This window comes from Cervus elaphus, chromosome 16, assembly GCF_910594005.1.
Source record: "Cervus elaphus chromosome 16, mCerEla1.1, whole genome shotgun sequence".
Classification (NCBI taxonomy): Eukaryota; Metazoa; Chordata; class Mammalia; order Artiodactyla; family Cervidae; genus Cervus; species Cervus elaphus.
Window position 1 is genome coordinate 42,551,178 of NC_057830.1, and position 20,037 is coordinate 42,571,214.

A 20,037-nucleotide genomic window follows, 5' to 3' on the forward strand; every position below is an offset into this window, starting at 1 on the left:
AAATCTAAAGCAAAAAAAAAAAAAAAAAAAAAGCCAATAGAAAATTCAGTTGCACAGAGTTCAAAATATTCTGATTTTAGCCTCAGTGTCACTGTGTTACAAATGTCTTAGATAAAAAGGTATCACTACATTATATATCAGATGCCGTATACAATCTGTTACACAGATCATAATCCAGAGAATAATTACGTCTTAAGTACATCACACACATTTCTATTGCTTTCCTGAGAAAGATAAATACAAAAATTTGAAAAGATTCTAAAATACCAACACTGATGGATTTTGTGGAGCCAAGCTTCCAAAGGAAGAGCATTAACTCCACAATCTGTACATAATTAATGCACGCTCTCTTATTACAAGGGTGTGTGTGTTCAATCGTGTCTGACTCTTTGTGACTCCATGGACTGGAGCCTGCCAGGCCCCTCTGTCCGTGGAGTTTTCCAGGCAAGAATACTGTAGTGGGTTGCCATTTCCTACTCCAGTTACTATAAGGATAGGAGTGGTTAAATAATAAGCAAGTTAAGAGCATAGGCTCTGCAATAAGCCTATGTGGGTCTGAATTCATATACTGTTTGTTGCCTGGTAACTGCGATACCATAGGCAAATTATTTAATCTTTATGCGCCTTAGTTTTTTATTTAGAAAATAGCATAACCAGAGTCTCTATCTCATATAACCACTGTAATTTTATTACTGTGTAATAAAATTAATATAAGTGCTTAGAACAGTGCCTGCCACATAGAAATCACTCAAAAGTATAAATTATTATTTTAATAATTACCAATCATAGTGGGGATTACATGTGACAGAGAACACAATATGGACTCCAGATTTTAATAGGCTCTAAGCTAGTGTATTTAAAATACCAACTCACAGTTAAATTTCTCAGGGTTAATTAAAATGTCTGCATAAGTATGCGCAATAGCAACAGTGATGCCAATATAATTAATAGCTGACAGCTGAAGGGTGAGCTGTTACAATTAATTCAGGCCTGTTCAATAATTATAACATTTTAGCTGGATACAAAAGTAAATGACTAAAAAATATTATAGCCAGAGCAAAAGAAAGCCACTGGTGTTTCCTCTGTAGTATCTGTGACATCGATGACTATTTAAAAAAATTATTTGGTATTTAGCGGAATGTTTTGTGCATTCTGAAAAGATGACCAGAAAAATCTGTAATAAAGGCACATGAGAAGTGATTTCTGAATGATTATAAACACATTAACTTATACAGCAGAAAGAGCACACCAACGATGCTGGTTTCCTAAGTTCTGACTTAGGATCATTGCGCTCTTCTCTAACATTGAACATTAACACCACTGAGGAGAGCTGAGATGAGAGAGAAGATATTCTGGAGATGGAAGGGGATCCGGACTGCACTCACAGAGGAAAACCCCATGGAACTGTTTTGTTTCAAAAGGGCATTAATCACTTACCGCCAAAGCACACAACTGCCAAAAAAGATCATCCCACACACAGGCAGAAAACACCAATACTAAGTGAAAATATGGCACTTACTTCAATGAGGAAGGCTGTAGCACTTACTTGATTAATTTCATTGGTTAGCTGCGATAAAATCGTGACACCAATGATGCAGTATTCAACACTATCCTGGTTTAAAAAAAAAGGTAAGGCAGAAAGAGTTGGCCTGTGCAGCTTGATTTCAGCATCTGGAATGCAGTCATACTTAAACTGCCTAGACAAGGTATGAGAAATTGGTATTTTAAAACTGCTGCTTTGCAGGACACAAAATCTAACTGATATACAAGAGGATTAAATCTGACTGCATCAAAATTGAAACCGTTTGTACGTTAAAAATATCTACAAGCTTTATACTATACATATTGTAGGAAGAGAAATTAGCAAATCACATCGAAGATAAAAGACAAATGAATGTGTAAGATAATTTATATGGAAGGCTGTATACAAAAAAGGGCAAAGAATTGATTAAAAAAAATGTACGTAAGATATAAATAGGAAGTTCACAAAAAGCAAAAAATAAGTAGTAAATGAGCATATGAAAATTTGTTTGTCTCATTCATAACTCACATGCTGAGCTACCAATTCTTTCTACCTATGAAACTGGAAAAGTAAGAAAGCTGAGCTCACAGGGTGGAGGTACAGGGAAACAGACATATTAACTGTTGGAGGGAATAACTTTTTTTGAGGGTAATCTGGAAATATCCATGTAAACCCAAAATACACACAGTCTTCTCACTGAATAATTCAAAGGCTAGGAATTCACACTATAAACACACTTGGCTCAAAGTATAAGCACACACAAATACACAAACACACACACACACAAGGAATATTCACCAAAGTATTTATCTACCAGTCTAGATATAGATACTAACTAAATACTTACCTAGAAGGGTTAAATGAATTATAATGTTTTAAACTGGAATAGTATGTAAGCAATAGAAAGAATGAAGTAGGGTTTGTGCTGACATGTAAACATGTAAAACCAACACATTAAGAATTAAAAAGATACGGAAGAAAATGTACCAAACAATTCCATTTGCAGATCAATATCTAAGTAAGCATATATCGCTTCACTTCTTTCTATTTCATCGAATACATACATCATACCTGTAAAAACCTTGTGACATCTGTGATTGCATTTCTGAAGACGTAATCATCCTTCTGACAGTCAAACCAGCCCAACTTTGTGATCCTGGCATATAACTGGATAAGTGCTTGCGTCACAAAAGTGGCCAGCTTTGGCCGAGTGGCAAGGTAGTTGAGCACATAGTTCCCTATAAAACAGAAATAATCTACATCAGAGATGGCTCCGCCAGGGAAGGGTGTGCGTCGTTAAATGTCTAAGAAGTGGTAAATCTAGACTCTTTACCCTAAACTTCCTTAATTATTCACACTACTGAGAAACAGGACTTTAAATTTAAGATTCACTAAACTTTCCAACTCAGAATTGTGTACGAGTCACAATGAAGAACCTGAAGTAAGGGAGCCTTGCATCTACCTCTTGATGATTAAATAGCATGGTTGGCACAGGATTCAAAATCTTCAGCAATGTTTTTCTTAGTTACTAGTGATGGTGAAGACCAGGTAAAAGAAACTTTCTGAAAACAAAACAGTTAACTTGGGCTTTATCTAGGAGCAATTATATTGGGCCCTCCTTACTTTTAAGCCCAATTCTGGAAAGAAACTATGTTCTAGATATTCTGTATGCCTAGCAATTTCAGAACAGTATCAAACAAGCAACATAAATGTAACTATTACTAGAACATCACTAAACTAATTTAAGAGAGAAAAGACAACTTTCTACTCACGAATATCTATCCGCTGTTCCAATGGGAGAGGGTTATTTGTGCGCGATACAAGCTTTGTAAGGCATGTAGCTGCCAGTAACTGGGAGTAAGATGACTGTGAAAAGAGAGGGGGAAAGGGCTTAGGATTCAATTTTATTAAGTTAGTCAGTCAAAGTTTTTAACTTGGAGATCTGAGTTCACATTTAAGAAAATTAATCAGCTTTGCTACATTTGATCCTCTGGATTTTTAAGGGTCTCATACTGTGGAAAAATGAGCCCATTCATCATCTGTGCTCATTAAGCTCACTTCAGCCATGAATAAAGGGCAGGATAAAGTGAATGCCTGATCAAACTGAATCTAATCCAAGCATCTGTATCATTTTGAGGGGACAGAAGTTAGAGGAGATCTTTACAGAAAGATATTAAGCTCTTTAGAAGACAAATCTCTTCTTTCATTTAGATCAAGAAATCTCCTCCAATAGCCTTGCTATAACAATGTTCATAAAAGTTTCACCTCATAATATTCCTATAGTATAGCATTAGAAAGAAAAAAAAAAAGTAGAAGTAGTATTAGAAGGAACCACCACCTTATTCTGTGTAGTTAATCCCCAAACTGTATCTTTCCATCAGTGCAACTATCAATCAGCTACTGCTTTGGGGAATGTATATGCTAGTTTTAGTAGTAAATTCATAACAATTATTTATGAGAAAGAAAAAACTATGCCCTAAGCAAAGGAATAGCATTACCATATTCTCAAGTGTAGATTTTAATGAATTTTAACTTTATGGAAAATCAGCGTATTCAATCTGATCATAATGTAGAAGCAGCCGCCATGTGCAGATTCGAATTCCTCTGGCAGCTGTGTTACATATAACATCACGTAACAGGGACAGACTCAGAATCACCAAAATAATTTAATCAAGGGTCGAACATAATTTTCCACGAAACTGTTAAGTTCTTAGGGCAGTAGGGTATACACAGAGGCTATCCACAGGCATTACACCATACCATCAATTATTAAAATAAGTTTATGAAAAAAATCTGTAAGAGTGACTTTGGAGGGCATGGGAGGGAGGTTCAAGAGGGAGGGGATATATGTATACATATAGCTGATTCATGTTGTATAGCAGAAACTAACACAGCACTGTAAAGCAATTAGATTCCACTGAAAAAAAATAAAATGCATGCTAATGGCTTCCACACCAAAAAAAAGAAAAAGTGACTCTGACATGTGATTTTTCATTCAACACTCACACACTGCTTAAACAGATTAAAGCAGGTGTGTCAGATCACCAACAATGCAAGAGGCTACTATAATTGCAGAACACAGTGCATAGCTGTAGACGATGCAATGTGAAAATGGCTTCTGAATATGACTCCAACAAACCTGCTAAACCATTAAGAAGTCGATAGAGACTTAAGAGTGAGAATCCACTATAACTGAGTCCTTCAGCATTGCACCAGCCCTGCTTCATTCCAGCCTGCTGACTCTAAGTGTGAAGAACTGGAGTGAACAGTGTCACAGATGACACCATGGGGCGTCAGGGGCAGGCAGAGGAGAGTTAGCTGTGAATCTCCTACAGTACGAATCTAAACTGATCAATACGAGAACCAAGTGATGGAAAAGAAATACAAAAATACTATATGCGAAAACAGAACAGCACAACCCAATCTTTGACCATGCTGCTTTAACCTCCAGACACTTGGGAAAAGAGTCAACTTCTTTAGCTACTAAGGATATCACTTAGCCAACTGCAGTCTGTTCTATTTACTGCATAAATTCTCTAACACTATTAATGCAAATTCAAAAATGAAGCCATCGAGAATTCTATACTCTCAACAAATTAATGGCTTTCCTCCTTTTCACACTTCCTTCCCGTCTCTGGCAGAGTGCTGGCTGCTGGTCTAGCTGGGATTCTAAACTCTCTTGATGCCCTTTCATGATACCCTGGATGGAGGCTTGTCCTTCCTAAGACCTCCGTCCTGCCAAAAATATTAACTTAATCAAATCAAGTCTCATGAAAGCATTATTTTGATCACTGTATGCCATTTTTAAGCCGGAAGAGGTTCTAATTTCATTTTAAACATTCTAACTTCCTGTCATTTCCATTGTGAAGGAAAATTTTTCCCCTGCACATCTAAGACAAAAAGCAGCGGTTGTGGTACAGCAGAGGAAAAAGAGCAGACGAGGGATCTTAGCAGGTGACATGAATTCTGTGGATAAGAAAGGCCATTTATATATAGCCTTGTCTTCTCTGTAAAACGTGTGAAGTGATACATAACTGTAAAAAACAGAAAAGGAGGCCCAGAAATTTGATTCAAGAATAAAAATCATAGGACAAAAACATACGCTCAGTGAGATTTTCCTGATGACTCTGAAGGCCTTTTTTGCTAGTGTGGCAGGTCTGGTTTGTTTTAAAAGTGAAAATTGCGAATTCCCTTGTGGTCCAGTGGCTAAGACTCTGTGTTCCTGATACAGGGGGGCTGGGTTCGATCCCTGGTTAGGGAACTAGATCCCACATGCCACAACTAAGACTCTATGCAGCCAAAATAAATAAAAATAAATGTTAAAAAAAAAAAAAAGTGAAAATTAAGAAGGCAGAGGTACCTAGAAGAATCAAGGGACAGAGGTGACCCTAATCCACCCCTAAACCAGAACGTATCTTCCTAACCTGTCCCCTTTAGGGTTTTTCAAAGCTTACGTACACTTCCTCTTTCAAGGAGTAGCTGGCACTTGCTCAGGCAGTCAGGGCTGTTGGTAAACTCAACCAAGGCTTTCTCTGCCTGAAGTCGAGTGGCCGTATCTGTCGTCTCATACAGCTGTTTGCACAGATTCTCTAGTTGGGCCAGGCTCTGGAACAGATCAGTCAACAAAGAAATCAGTCCAGTCTACTACATACATAAGTCGACTACATACATACTGTGCTTGAAATTACTAGATGAAGATAAATGATAATCAATGAAGAGAGACTTGCTTCTCAATGTGGAGGAGAATCTGGGGGACCTTTATCTAAAAATAACCACTTGTAGCCCTCTTCCTTTGATGCTTTAAAAGACAAAATGATAGAATGCCTAAAATTGATACACTTTTTCAGTCATTTGCTTAAAGTTCAGACACAAATGATACATTTTTCCCTTTCACTACTTATCCTAAGCTTTTCCAAAATGTTTTCAAAGAAAAATGCAGAATTTACTTGCTTAGCCATCAATTTCAAGATTATGATTACTAAAGTCATCACTGTAAAATTAAGCACATAAACACACAATGTAAGCATCACACAGATCTTTACATAGGTTGAAATATTCTCCTTTTGCCTGTAGCTATCAGCTTACAATTATGTGTACATGCAAAGATGGCCAACCTCTAAGTTTCAGAATACAAGTACGCACCTTCCTCCCCGGGTCCCTCATGTCTAAAGTTCAGCAGACTCTCTTCTGTTGCCCTTTAAACTCTTGCTTTGGTTCCAAATTTAAAGAGCAGGGTCAAAATAAATTCAACCTGAGCATGTGCTCAGGCAGAGATAAGACACGGGACACGCCCCCAAACAAACCCTACTTTCCAAATCTTGAACCAGTTCCAGGGAGACAGGAAGGGGATGGGTGTGTGCTTTGGTCAAAACCCCAAAGGGATACAAATCCACTTCCACTTAGTGTGGTGTCTAAAAGCAAAGAGGAAAGGAGTGAGTAAGAGTTCATGTAACTATCACCTTTTGCTGACTGGAGAGGAGGGCAAACATCTGTTAGTTTTCAAAGGGCCAGTTTGGACTTTAAGAAGAAATTCTGAACCTATCTTCTACAGCAGCAAGCAAGATCTGATTTAAATAGTTTGAGGGATCCTACTACTATTAGAAATGACAATTCTGACAAGAACCAAAATAATAATTAGGCAAACCAACCTGTGTAAATAGCCTAAAATATATCACACAGCCAGGTTGCCCAAGGCTTTTCATCATCAGTTTATTTCATTAAGCTAGGACTTTATAAATCACAGCTTTTCTACTAAGCAGGAAAGCCCTGGGGGCAGGATACCTATTTTATTCAATCTGATTAATAAATTTCAAATATTAACCTAAAGGAAACAAGAAAGACACATGCTGACACTTGGATTATCAGTCTCACTTCAGAAAGCCCTCAGAAGAATAAAAACAACCACCTCCACTGCAGAACAAAATAAACAAACCACTCTTCAAAACATCTTGGGACTCTGATTAGGCTCATGTTTAATCTGTTCCTCTCTGACTTGCAGGGGTCCCACTTAATATCTTCCGCAATTTGAAAGCACAGAGAAAACTGTACTCACAAAGCCAGATCTCAAGTGATGAAAGACCTATTGAGCGAAATCTGATTTTTTCATATAGCTTATAAACAAAACACAAGGAATAGAGGGTAAGGCCAATTAATCACATATACTCCACAAGACATGTGTGCAAGTCAGTGTTCTGTCTCCTACTAATGGCCAAACTCCCAATGAATCAGTTTAATTATAAATCCTCACATTCCTAAGCAAGAGATTAAATCTCCTTTTCAGGAGGTTTTTGTTTCAACCCAGCAGACTGGGTTCCACCTCCACCCCCTACCCTGCCTGTGAAATGATTAACTAACAGGGAACAAATTATTTAAAAAATAAGTAACATAGAAGACATAAAAGGGTGGTATGAGGTTTCAGTAAGCAGCAGCAGCCTCATAACCTCCACTCACTACAAGCTTCCCAATATCCTGAACAGAACTCCCTAAACGGTCAGGCTGCTTAAGGGATCATGACTTTCCTTGAAGTCTGATCAGTCAGTCCCAAGAGCAACCCCCACCCCCGTGCTACTCTTATTTACATTTATTACAACAAAGTTGTTCACATGACGATGGCTAACAACCTTCACTGGTAGTTAAGTTCCTTACTGCTAAAAACCTACATGCAGGTTATGGTGGGCTTTTTGGTTGTTGCTTTGTTTTGATTTGTTTTAATGTAGTACACAAAAACACACTGCAGGGTAAGTCTGGTAATAAGTTCTCAGCTCAGGAAACAAGACCATTAAAAAACAAAAAAACAAACCACCAAAAGAGTAATTTGACCATTTACACAAACATTTAGAAGAACAAAAGCTTTATTTCTTTGTTTCCAGAAGAACAAATGGGAAACAATCTTGTTTTTCCAAACAATTAGTGGAAACGTCTAAAAACCACAGGGTGAATAGTCATTTTATTTGGGTTGCCCATCGAAGGAAAGGGGAATCAAACATTTACATTTATGTTCTCTGGGATCCTAATGTTTTGCAAGCAAATCTAATAGTTAGATCATTTTGAATCACCTCTCTGGGGGACCCAGAATAAAACCATTTATCCTACAACTGTTTGATGAGCCATTAAAACTAGTTATTTCACATTTAGCATCACTGCATCTTGCCCCCTGGCGCAGTTCCTTCTCCCATTCAACCAGTTCTTATTAAGGACATCTATTACACAATGCCGGTTCAGTCACAGAAGAGACTCCAGAGAAGCAAGTCTATTTTCTATTCCTGAGGCTGCCAAACTGATAATTCTCAGAGAAACCTCCATCTGGTCCCACTGGAATATAAAAGCATGTTTGGGTGAAATCTTCACAAAACTGGAAAGCAATCTTCAACTAGAAAAGCACTACTTTAGTACAAGACACTCAAGACAATCAAACCTCCAAACCTAAAGCACTTGGATTTCACCAACAATTCAGTTACAATGAAGGTATTAAAAAGTATTAAAAAGAATGTATCCCATTATTTAGCAATAATGCTATTTTACACAGTTTTTAAAACTAGGATAGAGAAAAACACAGCTCAATTCTTCTCATTTCAATATAAGGTGCAATCAGTTGAGACTTCAGGCCTCTGAAATTAATGATTTATCTGAGGAGTTGCCTGTACCTTTTGGGAAAATGAAGATTTCTGTTTCTGCATCAGATGTTATACTAACTCCAAAAAGCATATCCTGAAACTTATTTTGTCACATACTGCTTTAAAAAAAAAAAGCCTGACAGTATATATTTTTAAATTAGTCTGTTTGGGAAAAAAAAAAAAATCCACTTGGAGATTTCTAATCAGAGACCAGGATACTCGTTTTTAGGAAGGATTTGACGACACTCCCAATAGTCTGAATAGTGACTAGAAAACAGGCACAAGCCTTGGATGACTAGGTTCTCTGCAAAGTACACCCTTGGTCTGACTGCCGCCCAAACCACCTGAAATGGTCAGAAGCACCACTCTAGCACAAAGGGTGACGCACACCCTCGATCCAGAGGAGTTCTCATGAAGGATACAGAGTCAGAATTACCAATCTGGTAGCTGAATTTCCATGATCAGGATGTCTGAAATATGAAAAAAATCAAGCCACTTTCAACCTGTTCATAAACTCCATTAATTTAGATCTTCTTTAGTTGGAATTTTTCTGTGTATTAGGAAAAAATTCTGTTAGGTAAATCAAAACATGCATACTTAACCTGCCAGAAAAGAAACGATTTAAAAAGTGTAAGGCTAATAAAATTGATTTGATATACTAATTACATTTTATTTTTTATCTATTCGATAAGGCATTCCTATTGTCAATAATGAATATTCAATCAGCATAGATAATGTTTTTAAAAACTCCTAAAAATCCAGTAATAACAATTATTCTTAGCTTAAAAAAGCAAGCGGCAGAGAAAGACAAAATTTGTCTGATATGACTTATAAGTGGAATCCATAAAAAAATGATACAAATGAACTTATTTACATAATAGAAATAGAGTCACAGATGTAAAAAACTTCTGGTCATGAGACTGGAAAGCGGAAGGTGGATAAACTGGAAGATTGGGATAACTAATGAGAACCTGGGCTTCCCAGGTGGTGCAGTGCTAAAAATTCATCTGCCAATGCAGGAGACGCAAGAGACATGGTTTCAATCCCTGGGTCAAGAAGATTCCCTGAAGGAGGAAATGGCAACCCATTCCAGTATTCTTGCCTGGAAAATTCCACGGACAGAGGAACCTGGTGGGCTACAGTCCGTGGGGTTACAAAGAGTCAAACACCACTGTGTGAGCACACACACACACAACAGAAGCTACTATATATAACACAGGGAAAGCTACTCAAGACACTGTAATGACCTAAATGGAAAAAGAATCTAAAAAGAGTGGAGATACATGTATATAAAGAAACTTATTCACTTTGCCATACAGCAGAAGCTAACGCAAAGCAAATCAACTACATTCCAATAAAAATTTATTTTAAAAAAGCAAGTGGAATAACTGTATGCAGAGTGTATCATCTGTGATACATGTTAGCAAATTCATAAAGGAAAATCTGTATGAAAACATACTGACAATTATCTTTGGGAGACGAGATTATGGGAGACTCGTAATTTCTTTTCTGTATTTCCCTAAGTTTTACATTTTTGACCACAAGTAGATATTACTTATAAGCAGGGAAACCCCCCCAACAATTGTACAGATAATCTTTTTTAAATTAACTCCTCTCAATAGGAACATACTACTATTAATTAACAGCTGATCCTGCTTCCAATCAGAATTCATAAGACAAATTTAGAAAATCAAGAAGGCAATAGGCAATACATTCTAAAAGCTGAAATTTGAAAAAGTATGTCAGTGCTTATTGTTATCAATACTTTTATTTTGTTTTTACCAATAATAAATGCTGATAGTTTGAATATCGCATGACCCAGCTACTCCACTACTACGTATATACCCAACAGAGATACATGCTAAGTTCACCAAAACACTTGAATAGGAATGTTCATGCCAGCACTAATAGTTTCCAAATGTGAAAGCCAAATGTCCATCAATAGTAGTATGGATAAATGTTTCATTCCTTAATGTGGGTCCTGATTACAGAGGCATGCTCATTTTGAGAAAATCCATTGAATTGTACATTTATAATCTGTGAATTTTTCTGTACACGTTGTAAGATGGAAGAGCGATACAGTTCTCCCCAGATTCTTCACATATTTACTCTCATCTTTCTTTCTTATACTAATGAAAAAGAAGTCCATCTGTAACTGACAACCACACATTAGATTTAGAATACTTTAGTTTTATACCAATTTCTGCTTTTAGAAGTGTAACTCCCATTATTTGTTCAGGAAATAAATAAAGTAAGATTTCTGGATGCATGAGGGACATTCTATTTCTGAGAGGACTAAGAGGGTAAGTAAAGCTTTCTGGTTGCAGTTGCTGTGTAATGTCTTCTGCCGTAAAGCAAGATAAAATACGTACTTTCAGTAGGCGATAACACAGTGCCAGGGCCTTGCGTGCATTAGATAAGGATAGCACGTCTCCTAACATATGAGACTGCAAAATTCTACACTTAGCTTCAAAATATGAATCAGTCCTCACTTGTAACAAACACATATGATGTTTGCACTGTGGGTGACACATGAACACAGGCAAACAAGTCATTTCATGAGGTAAACAGCCAGACTGACTGTGCCTGGCTTGCTGACTCACACATCTAACTAAGAGCTTCATTAACATGTCGCGAGAAACGGGTCTCGGCTCCTTCTCATGGTCATTAGGAGTGCAGAGGAAGGAAAGCTGCAGCGTAAGCGAAGCCCCTGAAGTGCGGGTTTCACACTGGCAGCCTCAAACTGGCCCATGCACATTTTGGTTGTTCACCTTACAGTGTTCAGCATGGTTGCCAAAGTTTCACGATAGCATTTGGTCTTCTAGTTTCCCATAAAGAATTAGCAGATCTGATTACCCGGGACCTGCATTTTCAAGTGTCACTAATCAAACGACAGTAAAGGCACAGTGCTTCCCTCAGGGTAGGCTCTCGCTAGCTGACTGCAGGTCACAGGCCCTGGCCCCGGTAGACACTGGAGTCTCTTCCACCAGCCGTAATGCAACTCTGCCTCCCATCAGTGGTTCACTTCCAGACGTCAAAGTTAAAAAGTAATGAGCATATGGTACTACAAGAGATTCTGACTTAATTTGGGGGTACTAACTCCTTGCCAACTTGCAGTTTGGAGGGCTTCCCTGATAGCTCAGTTGGTAAAGAATCCACCTGCAATGCAGGAGACCCTGGTTCAAATCCTGGGTCGGGAAGATCTGCTGGAGAAGGGAAAGGCTACCCACTCCAGTATTCTGGCCTGGAGAATTCCATGGACTGTATAGTCCATGGGGTTGCAAAGAGTCAGACACGACTAAGTGACTTTCACTTTCACTTCACTTAGTAACAGCGTGACTTTGGGCAAGTTTATTTCCTGGAGCTTCAGCTTCCTCATGTGTAAAATAGGTGGATTTTATTATATTATTTGACAAAGATATTGCCAGTTCTAAATTCTATGCTTCTAATTATATAAGTAAATCAGATTTAAAGGAAGCAAATATTAAAATTAAAAAGATCATGAAAACAACTGGCCAAACTTTTTAAAACAGGGAATTTAACAAAAAATAAATCAGGTTAACACTCCCATACATCTCTCTAACACAAACGCCGGTGACCCAGCAGCAAGAACAAGGATCCTTTTAGAATGAAGGTTCAGTATAACCTGAGTTAAGACCTCAGATATCAGGTAAATCCCCACTCCCCTGTCTACAAGCTGTGGGAGTGTGAATAAGTTACTCAAATCTTTCAATCTAGTTTTCATCTAAGTAGAAATAATATTTATCTAACAATGCTATAAAAGTCAATGTTGTAATGTATGTACATTCTTCATTACTGAGTTTATTACTTGCTATTTCGGAATATATTGTCTACTAAAAAGTGAAGAACAGCAGCTTTTTAAAGCACATGCACTAAAATCTACAGTTTCCTCTACAGAGGTATCATGTATATATACATGTGTGCTGTGAGCTTGGTCGCTCACTCGTGTCTGACTCTTTGTGACCCCAGACTGTAGCCCATCAGGCTCCTTTGTCCATGGGATTCTCCCGGCAAGAATACTGGAGTGGGCTGCCATGGCCTCCTCATTCGTGTGTATGTGTATATAACTTATCATATAGATGTATATAGATTTGATCACATTAGCCCATTTTGGCTGTGCTGGGTCTTCGCTGGCGCGCAGGTTTCTCGAGTTGCAGCACGTGGGTCTCACTGCGGTGGCCTCTTTTGCTGCTGGGCACGGGCTCTAGGGCACGTGGGCTTCAGCAGTTGCGGCTCCTGGGTTCTAGAACACAGGCTCAATGGTCGTGGCACACAGGCTGAGTGACTCCCCAGCATGTGGAATCTCCCTGGACCAGGGATCAAACCTGTGTCTCCTGCACTGGCAGGCAGATTCTTTACCACTAGAACCCTAGAGGGGTTCTAGATGCCTTGCCTTGCAGGGTTACGGTACAGGGTATACTGGCTGGCCAAAAAGTTTGTTCCGGTTTTCCTATGGACAAATCTGAACGAACTTTTTGGCCAGTCCTGTATAATTGCTCCTCACTGTTCATGGGTCCCCTACTTGCAAATTTACCTACTTGGTAAATTTATTTGTAATCCCCAAGTCAAAACTGTCAGCAACTGGGTCATTTGTGGACATGAACAGAATGGTGAAAATGTTGAGTGGTCCGACACATGTTTCTCATCTGAAGTCAAACAAGGTGATGTTTTGTGTTTTTGCTTCAGTTCTCACAACTTAAAAAGGTGTCCTTCTTATAGTTTACTTAATGCCATGTTTTTTGCAATTTAGGGCTTTTTGTTGCCAATTATGCTGTTTAAAATAGCTCCATGCATAGTGCTGAAGTGTTATTTAGTATTCCTAAGCTCAAGAAGGTTGTGTGAAAAAATGTTAGATAAAGGTGTTTTTAAAAGGTGTCTGTAAAGAGAAATACAAATAAAGGTTGGTTGAGGAAAATGTGACCAGAGGTTGGCAGGAACTTAACCCTAAATGTCCTGCAAGACAAATGGTTCACGATTTGTTAACTCAGTGTTCTCAGCGACTTTACAGAACAAACTACGATAAATAATGAAGACCAACTGTATTTCCACCCATTTCCAGACTGGGTAGTATTCAGTACATATTTCCCCACAGATACAGAATTATATTGCCATTGTTATAAGCATTTGTTCAAAGAGAGGTATTTATTAACTTACATAACTGTGTAACACTCAAATTCTAGTACAATTGACTCAAATGTTTGTTTACATGGCCATTTATACTGATTATTTATTTATTGTGATTTTAGTAAATGAGTACTAAGGTGCACAGTGCATGAAAAGGACAAAAGCGTACCTCAGTGTCCAGCACACAGAAGTTTCATAAAAATGTCATCCGTAAGTGCATGTCGGAACTTCCCTGGTGGCCCAGTGGTTAAGAATTGGCCTTGCAACGCAGGGGGTGTGGGTTTGATCCCTGGTCAGGGAACTATGATCCCACAGGTCACAGAGCAAATAAGCTTGCACACCGCAACTAGAAAGTCCAAGCACCTCAATGAAGGATCCTCCATGAAACAATGAAAGATCTCGAATGTCACAATTAAGACCAGATGCAGCCAACTAAATAAAAATAAATGGCTGTCTAACTCTTAAAAAGCCTCCTGGGGGTTTGGGTTAAAATGGCAGAGTGATCCCATATCTAATCTTGTTCCTTTCCCAAACCCAACAAAAACAACACTAAAGGGATTAAAAAAAAACAAACACAAACATAATCTCACAAGAAATATGACAGGAGACAGGACAAAATTTTGGAATACAGAAAAATCAGCAGTAACTGACTTAACTGACACAAGAAGGCCAAATATCTTGCAAGTGGTGAAAAGAACTGGAAACCAAGCTGTTTTACACTCCCTGCTCAGATGTTACGGTGAAGTGGCCAGGGCAAGAGAGAACAGGGTAAAAGTATCTTTGAGAAGTGAGATTTCCAGGTTTCTTTACTCAGTGCCTCTGACTAGGGACACCAAGCCAGTCGAAAGCACCTTTGAGGACGTGGGCACCAGATAGTCGATTAAGTGGCCACATACACATCAAATGCCCCCTTCCCGGGCTCCTTGTACCCAGAAATGCCAGTGTCCAGACTGGACTCCCTTGACAGGAGTTTGGAAAATCTTCCCCTGAGAATCCCATTAGTCACAAAGGAAATACCTAAAGATACACTGATATAGGGGTTACCCAACAAATGGCATAATTGGATTACCCCACTGTGATGCCTCAAGCGGACAAGCCTCATGCCCACACTTTGCCTTTCTAATCAGCTTGGTAGTCTTTCCATCTTGATTATGAGGAAATAACGATTACCGCAAATCTGAAGAAAGCCTTTAACAGTGTGTGTATAAAAGCCTTTAAAGAAGTATGTATAGTGATAGTTGTCCAGTTGTGTCCGACTCTGCAACCCCATGAACTGCAGCCTGCCAGGCTCCTCTGTCCATGGAGTGGGCAACCTTTCCCTTCTCCAGGGGATCTTCCCAACCCAGGGATCTAATCGGGGTCTCCCGCATGGCAGGCAGATTCTTCCCAGTCTGAGCCACCAGGGAAGCACTTTAAGATGGAAGACAGTGTTAAAATACAAAACAGGCCTCAAGTGAAGCTGCTTTTGGTTGGATGAAAAACAGAGACTTAATTATAGTTTCGGTTCTCCCAAAAATGGAGTCTTAAACCAGTCAGTCAGGACCTGCCTGGTTACTACTAGTTAGGTAACCTGCTGGATAGACCCCTGCCATCCCCTCAAGGAAAGCAACTTTGCAACAACTCATCTGTTTTTTTTGCTTAGTATGACTCCCTTGTTCCTGCTCCCTTCTCACCTAAAGTCTTTTTATTTTATACAGCCCCTTGGAGCTCCTTTCTATATGCCAGACTGGATGCTGCTCCACTGAAACTGATTTTTGCTCAAATATACTCTTGAAAATTTTTAACATGCCTTGGTTTCTCTTGTAACAACAACAAACAAAACAAATACATATAAAAAAAATCCTGTAACAAACAGAAACTGCGCAGGAAAAAGGAAACTTGAAAAAAGAAAAAACATAAAGATAAAAGTATTACTAAGCTCCAAAAAGAGATAAGAAAATATTTTGCAACTGGGAGTAAGAACAGGGTGCTCTAAAAAAGAAACATTCAAAGAACATAAAAAGAGATCTTAGAGATTAAAAATGATAGCAGAGACAAAATACTCCATCAGAGGGTTGGAAAATCAAGTTAAAGCCTCCTGGAAAGTAGAGCAAAAGGTGAAAAATAAGAGAGCAAAGATAAAATCAGAGGCCTGATTCCAGAGGTCAAACATCTAATTAACAAGAGTTCCAGAGGGCACAGAGAACAGAGAAGGAGAGGAAAACATCAACAAAATAATCCAAGAAAACCTCCTAGAGCCGAAGAACATCAGATGTCAGAAGGAAAGTTCTACCAAAGTCCAGCATAAGTGAAGATCAGGCCATACCCAAGGCATACCGCTATGAAACCTGAGAAGCCTGACAAAAAGAAGATTCTGTAAGCTGACCAGGAGGCAAGGAGATGGTCGATGGGAACAAAAATACAAACAAAATACAAGTCAGGTAAACACATAAATGATCAGGAATCAGATGGCTGTGGGCAGCACAGAAGCAACACTTGGCAACAAGACAAGCAGTCCCTGCAAGACTCTGAAGGACAATGATCAACACAGAATGTTTACCCAGGTACACAAGCAATCAAGTTGGGAGGGCAGAACAAAGCTATTTCTGGCACCTAAGGCCACAAGAATTTATCACCTACGATCAGTTCAGTTCAGTTCCGTCACTCAGTCGTGTCCGACTCTTTGGGACCCCATGAATCGCAGCACGCCAGGCCTCCCTGTCCATCACCAACTCCTAGAGTTTACTCAAACTCATGTCCATCGAGTCGGTGATGCCATCCAGCCATCTTATCCTCTGTCGTCCCCTTCTCCTCCTGCCCCCAATCCCTCCCAGCATCAGGGTCTTTTCCAATGAGTCAGCTCTTCACATCAGGTGGCCAAAGTATTGGAGTTTCAGCTTCAGCATCAGTCCTTCCAATGAACACCCAGGACTGATCTCCTTGAGGATGGACTGGTTGGATCTCCTTGCAGTCCAAGGGACTCTCAAGAGTCTTCGCCAACACCACAGTTCAAAAGCATCAATTTTTTAGCACTCAGCTTTCTTCACAGTCCAACTCTCACATGCACACATGACTACTGGAAAAACCCTAGCCTTGACTAGACGGACCTTTGTTGGCAAAGTAATGTCTCTGCTTTTTAATATGCTGTCTAGGTTGGTCATAACATTCCTTCCAAGGAATAAGCGTCTTTTAATGTCATGGCTGCAATCACCATCTGCAGTGACTCTGGAGCCCAAAACAATAAAGTCTGACACTGTTTCCCCACCTATTTTCCATGAAGTGATGGGACCAGATGCCATGATCTTAGTTGTCTGAATGTTGAGCTTTAAGCCAAGTTTTTCACTCTCCTCTTTCACTTTCATCAAGAGGCTTTTTAGTTCCTCTTCACTTTCTGCCATAAGGGTGGTGCCATCTGCCTATCTGAGGTTATTTATATTTCTCCCGGCAATCTTGATTCCAGCTTGTGCTTCTTCCAGCCCAGTGTTTCTCATGATGTACTCTGCATAGAAGTTAAATAAGCAGGGTGACAATATACAGCCTTGACGTACTCCTTTTCCTATTTGGAACCAGTCTGTTGGTCCATGTCCAGTCCTAACTGTTGCTTCCTGCCCTGCATACAGGTTTCTCAAGAGGCAGGTCAGGTGGTCTGGTATTCCCATCTCTTTCAGAATTTTCCACAGTTTATTTGACCTATGCTATTTACTATTAAAAGAATGTGCATCACACCACACCATAAAAAACATTAAGCATGGAGTGCAGCAGATGGGAACTCTTTTAACACAAAGAGTGATATCAAAGGAATTCTGGGAGGATGATGAAGGGAGGTCCTGGGATGATAGCTGAGAGTTGGCCTTGGAGAGCAAGGAGGCCTTAGTCAAGCTAAGAGGCTCAGGGGACAAGTTATGCAGACAAAGTCATCACCAAGAAGGCTGCTGCCATCAAGGACAGAGTTCTCATGTTAAGATTTCACCTAAATCCATGTTGAAGTTTAGTTCACAGAAATGACCTTAACTGACAAAGTAACCACTCTCCATTAAACTCTGGAAAATTGTTCTATAGAGCTGTGACATCATTTTAAACTAACGTTCCAAACAGATGTACAGAACAGAATTTTGGACTCTGTGGTAGAAGGCGAGGGTGGGATGTTTCGAGAGAACAGCATTGAAACATGTATATTATCAAGGGGGAAACAGATCACCAGCCCAGGCTGGATGCATGAGACAAGTGCTCGGGTCTGGTGCACTGGGAAGACCCAGAGGAATCGGGTGGAGAGGGAGGTGGGAAGGGGGATTGGGATGGGGAATACATGTAAATCCATGGCTGATTCATGTCAATGTATGACAAAAACCACTACAATATTGTAAAGTAATTAGCCTCCAACTAATAAAAATAAATGAAAAAAAAAAAAGCAGTTGTGCAACATAAAAGAGCTCTGAAATGAATCGGCACAGTGTGCTTACTGACAGCATTTAAAAATGGTAATAGACTCTAGGCATAAAAATTTTGTACCCTATGATTTATAAATGGAGTTCTACTAAGCAAAAAAGAGAATACACCTGGCTTTTGCGACATTCACTTCCTTTACAAAAAAGGTTGTTTGTTTCTCAAATGCCTTTTATGGAACTTGATTCTACCACGCTGACATTATTAAAAGACCAAAACAAAGTATTCTGCTATGAAAATGGCTGAGTAACAAGAGTAGATTATGAAGGCCTAGCTGATCACCTTAGGAAAGGAAGCCAACACCCAGCCATGTGGGAATCCAAGTTTGCAGTTTGAAACAATCATACATGTAAATAGTTTTCTACTATATTATCATTTCCCTAAAACTTCATTTTTAAAAGCAGGTCTATGTAGGGGAAAAATCCTGTAAGTTCAATACTCATGTTAAGAATGTTAAACCGTATCTCTTACATTGGAATGATACTGTCTACTGATATTATATTTTTCCTCATTCCATCCGGAAGAGTATGGATGTCAGCTCCTACAATAGGGGGATGACCTGCTGCTGGCTGCCTGAGACCAAGGAAAAATGCTGGAAAGGGACAAATGCACTGCTCCAGCTGTTGATGGAAGCAGGTTACCGGGTGTCGAAGAAGAAGGCACAGATCTACAAAGAGGAGGTAAGGTATCTGGGGTTTGTTTTAAAGAAGGGCTCAAGGTTCCAGACCCTAATTGGGTCCTATATACTGATGGCACTCACCTGATAAAACAGGGACAACAGCTCTGGGGTATTCCAAAGCGGAAGGGGCCATCAAGACTGAAAAGAGAGGGTGGGAATTGCCAAGTGGCAAATTATTGGTACCGGAGGAGCTGGCACACACTCTGGTAAGCCAGACTAACCCTAACCCTAACTGATGGTTGAAGCGACCCACCTAGGCCATGCTGCCTGCTCTCAGGTTAATGCTGCCTCTCGGGTATTCAGACAAAAACCCCCGGGTATTCAACTGAAAGGCACACTGCCCCTTGAACACCTGGGAGTGGACTTCACTGAAATGAAACCTCACCGACACTACCGTTACCTGCTGGTCATGGTATGTGCATTCTTGAGATGGGTAAAAGCTTTTCCTACCTGGACTGAAAGAGAATCAGAAGTATCCCGGTGCCTGATTAGGGAAATGGTTCCTAGATTTGGATTTCCTACCAACATTGGATCAGGCAATGGCCCAGCTTTTGTAGCTGATTTAGTATAACAAGTAAGCAAAACTTTAAACTGCACACTGCATATAGGCCCAGAGTTCTGAGATGGTGGAATGAACCAACCGGACAATTAAAGAG

General features: G+C 39.5%; 1 protein-coding gene across 2 annotated transcripts in view; it reads right to left on the minus strand.

Moving 5' to 3' along the window:
• Positions 1 to 20,037, minus strand: part of XPO7 (exportin 7) — a 93,454-nt gene that overhangs the window by 29,454 nt on the left and 43,963 nt on the right. The window contains exons 2-5 of one of the 2 annotated variants that reach the window (XM_043927197.1): positions 5,981 to 6,127; positions 3,295 to 3,388; positions 2,594 to 2,760; positions 1,547 to 1,612 (exon numbers count right to left, since the gene is read on the minus strand). In XM_043927197.1, coding sequence (XP_043783132.1) covers positions 1,547 to 1,612; positions 2,594 to 2,760; positions 3,295 to 3,388; positions 5,981 to 6,127 — 474 coding nt within the window. Of the gene's footprint in view, positions 1 to 1,519; positions 1,613 to 2,593; positions 2,761 to 3,294; positions 3,389 to 5,980; positions 6,128 to 20,037 lie in introns of both variants that reach the window. The other variant, XM_043927196.1, reaches the window with a different exon arrangement.